General features: G+C 41.4%; 1 protein-coding gene across 4 annotated transcripts in view; it reads left to right on the forward strand.

Annotated features, from left to right (window-relative positions):
• The window catches only part of LOC105279016 (glutamate receptor 1), a 260,017-nt gene that overhangs the window by 233,501 nt on the left and 20,516 nt on the right, over nucleotides 1-6,000 (forward strand). For all 4 annotated transcript variants that reach the window (XR_003406990.1, XM_011338535.3, XM_011338536.3 and 1 more), the window contains exons 5-7: nucleotides 727-859; nucleotides 1,485-1,605; nucleotides 5,950-6,000. The exon at nucleotides 5,950-6,000 is cut by the window's right edge and continues 111 nt beyond it. Coding sequence is in view for 3 of the 4 variants with exons in the window: in XM_011338535.3 (XP_011336837.1) it covers nucleotides 727-859; nucleotides 1,485-1,605; nucleotides 5,950-6,000 (305 nt within the window). In the remaining variant the exon portion in view is untranslated. The remainder of the gene's footprint in view (nucleotides 1-726; nucleotides 860-1,484; nucleotides 1,606-5,949) is intronic.

The raw sequence follows: 6,000 nt of genomic DNA on the forward strand, positions 1-6,000 counted from the left end.
AATGCAAACAGTTCTGTATATTTGCCGGAAACATATGGGCGTGCGATATGCATACACATTTCTATGATTACATATGCATCTGTTATTTTGTGAATATATTTTTATCTGCAGGTGAAATTTATGAGTTGTCATTATTTTCAGAACAAATGTTTAAAGTCGGGTTTCATAAACACGCATGAATGATTACTTTTACGTACTGCATATAGTGCGGTTTTTTAATTTTTATAATACCTTTTATAAAGTCATGATTTGTTGAATTTGTTGTATTATATAACTCGAATAGTATCGAATAGAATCGATACGCGATATAACGCCGTACGATAAAAAATGTAGAGTCGAGTCTCTCTCTAGACTCACCGGTATCGGGATTTTGATACTGCGGCAAAGGCGAATCGCTCACGTGTCCAACATCTGTAACTGCGACGATGCATTAAATTTTGCCGTCGCCGAAAATATGACGCGGTCGAAATCGAACGATCTACGACACTCTATAACTTGGAGGCACGGCCCCGTAGACAGGCGATATTTCACGCTGCGCGAGAAACCGCAGACTGAACAGAGGCTGCCAATGAATTACGACATGGTCTATGTAACGCGCAATCGTGCGTATGTAATTTTCGGAAGACGCACACATCGGCGAGTCGTAACCCGAGCCCGTGTCGAACCCGTATAACGCGGCGTGTATAAGCGTTTCCTATAATTTAATTAAACGCCCGTGGGTTTCAGGACTGCTCAGGCTGCAGCAGATTTATCAGGGGCTGAAACCAGGCAACGAGTCCTTTCAAGTCGAAACCGTCAAGAGAATACAGAATATGTCAGAGGCGATCGATTTTCTACGCAGCCTGGAGGAACATAACCGGTGAGTCTTTCTTCCGTTGAAACGTACAGCGCGCATACGGAAAGCATGACGTATTTTACTAGAAAGTATTCCGACGCGAGTGCCAAAGAACGATATATCCCAATTCATGAATACTAAGCTTCTTAATTATAAATACGAGGTCTAAATATGAAATTACGTCGATAATTTAATATCGCTTTCTAATGGATATTCAAGACAAATGCTACTTTCCTGCGAGTGGCATGCTCAACGATGTGACGGATAACGTTTTGGTTTCGGCGGGCTCACGGTACAATTCACCGGTGGCTACGCATTTGCGCAAGTAATCAACAACAGCGAGTAATTGCCATCGCGGTGGTTCGAATTGGCTGAACGCGGTGTAGTTACCGAAAACAACAGTGTTATTGCAAATTGCCATACAATATCCAATTATTACAAACGAAATGAGCATGGAAACTCGGCGGTGCATCGATCAAACGTGACAAAGCCGAACGTTAACGCGACGCGTGAATTGCGGCGAACCAACGAGCGAGACTTATGTCATTCTCCCAACAACGTGCAAATTTAATGATGCTGCGGCTCTTTTCCGCTGCCGCGGAACGACTCGTCTCGAAAATGTCCACGTGGAAATCCGAAATCCTTTCAGATGGAGTAACAAATACGTCGTTCTCGACTGTCCGACCGACATGGCGAAGGATATCGTCGTGAGTCACGTGAGGGACGTCGCGTTGGGAAAGAGAACGTACCATTACCTGCTGAGTGGCCTGGTAAGTTGATCGAAATACAGAACTCTTTTAGGAGTAAAATTACACGCGGATATTACCGAAGCCGCACCCACAGAAAAGATTTCTGGACTTAATGCTATTACTCTTTAATCTATCATAAAATAAGATCGCTATAGCGACAATCATATTTATTATTGAAAAGAAGCATATTTTAATCTTGAATAGAAAATTCCAAAATCTAGATTTAAATAATCTTAGTGCTATCTCATTCATTTTCTCAGAAGGATTTAGATACAAATTTCTAGCAAGTTCAAAATATTCTTGATTTCACAATATTGTGGGATCTAAAAGACATCTTATTCTATTCTTCTAAGAGAATTTGTAGAATCTGCACAAAACGGCCAATATTTATGTGTTGCAATCGAAAATCGGGAAAGTGTTTCTGTTATTTACAATGAATAAGTGCAAAAGATATGGAAATGTCTTATCTCGAATCTTATTTCTCAAGTAAGTATATTGTATATACTTACTTACATTGCACTTATTCATTGTAAATAACAGAAACACTTTCCCGATTTTCGATTGCAACGCATAAATATTGGCCGTTTTATCCGAATAAAGGACGGCGCCGAGTCGACGAGCGACTGTGAGAAAATGATGCGTCGACATCGACAAAGCCTACTATAAAGTGGCGCTAATATCAAATTATTCTACATACAAGAATATATAAGCATAAATGTTACTCTTGTCTGAAGACAGTAAGACAATGTTATTTAATTCGAGAGAGAAGAATAGAAATTACTGATTTAAATAAAAAATTGTTTTATTTTCATATTTTTTATACTTGTAATACGATTAAATTAGTCAAGAATATTTTTCGTCTTGTTATCAGAAATCCTTTCTGAGGGTGCGGCTAATAATTTATCCGGCCGGTGCATTGTATATAAGCGTATCGCTTTTATTTCGCTTCGTTAATTCTCTCGAATCGTATATAGTACTGGAATAAAATTTTTTTTGGACAAGAGCGATCGCTGAAGTACCGTCCCGAAACACGCGATAGTATATAACAACGCTGCGGAAATTTTTAACAATTTAATTAATTAACTGTACTACACGGAAGCGGAATCGAAAATAATGAAAGACAGGGAATATGAAAACCAGAGATTTTGCGGTAAACGACGCTGGCCTGAATATTAGCCGGAAATGAACACGACCAAGCGACATGCGACAAATTGAATTTCGTTTCCCCGTTTCAAAATCGGCGATTCCTCCGTTTGTAAGCCGCGCCAGCGAGATTCAGCATGCAAAACCGACCTGACTTTCAGGTTATCGCGCGAAAGTGCTCTCGCTTGTACTGCCTCTCCGCGCAGTAACGGGATGACGGATTAATTCGAGGCGGCGAAATTTTCGAAACAACCGAGAACCGTCGCTCAAACTGACACGGAACGCTTCCTCGCGCGCGCGCGCGCGGCGGCGGGGGTACGGGGGCAAGATCTTCGCCGACGATGTCTCCGCCGTACTTTAGAATTTAGAGGACAGTTTGCTTGTGTTTAGCGGCTTCCACCGAGTTGCTGCAGAAGAGCAGGCGGCATTACACCCAGAACGACGGCGAAGATAGTTGTACATACCTGCATGTACATCTAGTTCCGTCTCTACGAGGCACGCCATTGTCATTTATCGCGTCGTTCTCGAAACGGTTGCTTACCGCGCCACCGAGGCGTAGACGTGTCGATCCGCACATTTTCCTGCTTTCCGCCCCGCTTTCACCCTTTACCATCCACCTTTTCGCCCCCTCGACCCTCGCTTCCTCCTCTTCTTCCACGTCCATCGAGTTGAAGATTCAACGACCGGGCGACGATTGCTGACGTTTAAACTAGCTCTCCTGGATAATCTTGCGGAAATAATCTTTCCACATGCAGATCTCTATCAACGCCTTTATGAAATCCGCAAAATTTTCGATACGCTTGTATACTCGCGCATTTCTATGGAGACCCTCGAATAGTGAAGCAGAAGCTAGTCTATGGACTGAATTAAAGTTTCTTGAATTTTCTACTCTCATTAATTAATTTAATAATGAGCGTGGAGAGAGACGAATAAATATTTCTGAAATTAAAAACCTGCGATATTTATTTTTGTGACGCCACGTTATCATTCATCATTTAATTCGTTAATTGAACCTAATCAGATCGTCTTCAATTTGCATAAAATGGGAATATTTCTTATACATAAATCAAGTAGAGGAGAATCCCCTATTATGAGATATGCTCCTAATATGAGATAATGGGGTTTCTGCTAAACTAGTGAGCATCATCTGTTAGTTCCACCATGAACTTATTACTCTTGGTGTAAAACGTATTTAGTGAAAAATTCATTGTTCGTTATTGCGTTTAGCCTTTGCAAGAAAAGATTTGTGAAATTGTGAACATGTCAAAGGAACTTGAGGTAAGTCTTTAAACCTTGTTTATTATATAATAAGGAAATGGTTGGCAATAAATTCAGTATGCAATGATAGAGTAGAATCGTAGTAACAGGAAAATACGCGATTTGTTGAATTGCTTAATTGTAGAGGTTAGATTTCATGATCGCGGAACCGCTAGGCGCGTGGCTCGTATAATGAGATATTCAGGATACTCTTAATATGAGATAATTATTGCTCGAATATGAAGATTATGTAGTGTAATAAAAAGAAAGAAAATACTACTTAAGGTTAAAGAAAAGTTAATACGAATTTATATTACGAAGTTTTGTGTATTTAATTTTTATAGAATCTGACTATGGAGGTTAGAGATACGAGGAAGCGTCGACAGTGGAATCGTGAAGATTTGGCGAAGGCTGTGGCAGCAGTATTTTTATAAAACTATCTAATAAAGTTTTTTAATTGCAATACTGATGTATTTTGCACTTTTAACACCGATTTCTCGAAGTATCTTATATTAGGGGCACACTTTCTCGATCCTGTGTAAAGCTCTTTTTTCAAATTTTTTTACTTTTCAGAAAAAATAATATTTAAATTAGATTTTTCATTTTACCAACCTAAAGCTTATTAAATTCTCTTCAAGATAACGTATTACATTTTTAAATTCTGCCTATAGATTTCCTTACATTCGGCAAAATCGATATGGTATCTCATAATCGGGGACTTTCCTCTATAAATAATCTTATATTCTTGTATATCTTCTTTAAATTAGACATTTCCTACAATAATCATTGATATTTATCGTCTCGTTTATTTATCTTGGTCTCGCATTTAGCTTTCTGGTGCTTTGAACTCGACTTTTTAACACTAACGGTTGTCGTGTAAGCAGCGACGTTGGATATTACAAAACTTCATTCCGTTCTCGAAACCGCAGATGCAAAAGTTCAAAAGTCAACGCTGCGATGCGGACGCCGGTGATATCAGGCCGACAAATTAAACCAGTAACGGACTCGTTTGCGACAAAGTTAAACGCGCGTACAACATTAACGGCGGCCATACATTATCTCCAACCGGTTGATGGATGATGGTGGATGACCGCGCAGCAGTCAAGTAGCGGACGGATCAGCTGCGAGATTCTAGGTCTAATAATAACTCCGTAATTAGATAGCGGATATTATTAATTCAATTTCGAACAGTGCGCCATTGCGCGCCGTTTGTAACGGCGTTTTCGAGTTTCTTTCGGAACGGTATACATCGTTTTGTTTCTCGGCCCTTTCTCGAACCAGCTCCAGCTCTCCGTACTTTGCTCGTTAGTTTAACGACCGCGATTGTACGTAATCGCGATTTTAATTGAACTTATCGTTTCGCGAGCGTAATACGCGTTTACAGCACCCGCTTACTCGACGACGGGGCGCAGACGTATCAATTTTCCCTCTTCTTGCCTACCTTCGTGCCTTCTCGTCTCGTCGTTCGGAGGAACTGCCGCGCGTTAACGCGAACGGCGTACGGCGTCTTTCAACGTTTCGGGGTTTCAGCGTGCCGTAACAACGCCCCGTATCAACGTATAAAACTGAAACGGTAGGTGCTCTCGAGCCCGAGTAATTAAATACGGCGGGTCTGAGTTGGAATCGAGACGTCAGTCCTATTACGTTTTTCATAAGGGCACAAAGGAAACGCGATAATAATAACGCGGTAATAATATTACGGTGTCTCGAGAGTGCCGTCGAGTCGACTTTAAAGAGGCGACGAGAGATCAAGGATCCCTTCCCCCGTTCCCCTTCACCGTTGTCAAGCGGACGCTTTTCGCGAAACTGCAGACTGCGTCTTCAGAGCATCGCAAGCGGAGATGGGGTTTTAAGACAACCCTTATCGCGCGACCGAGCGAGCGCTGTCTCTGCGTCTTGCAGGCCACTGCGCGTCCCTTCATATGTATATATACCGATAGCTCTTGTGTGTTTCGCTGTAATCAGATAATGGATGACCGATGGGAGAGCGAGGTGATCGAGTACGGCGCCATCAAC

Source organism: Ooceraea biroi, chromosome 9 (assembly GCF_003672135.1).
Source record: "Ooceraea biroi isolate clonal line C1 chromosome 9, Obir_v5.4, whole genome shotgun sequence".
Taxonomy (NCBI): domain Eukaryota; kingdom Metazoa; phylum Arthropoda; class Insecta; order Hymenoptera; family Formicidae; genus Ooceraea; species Ooceraea biroi.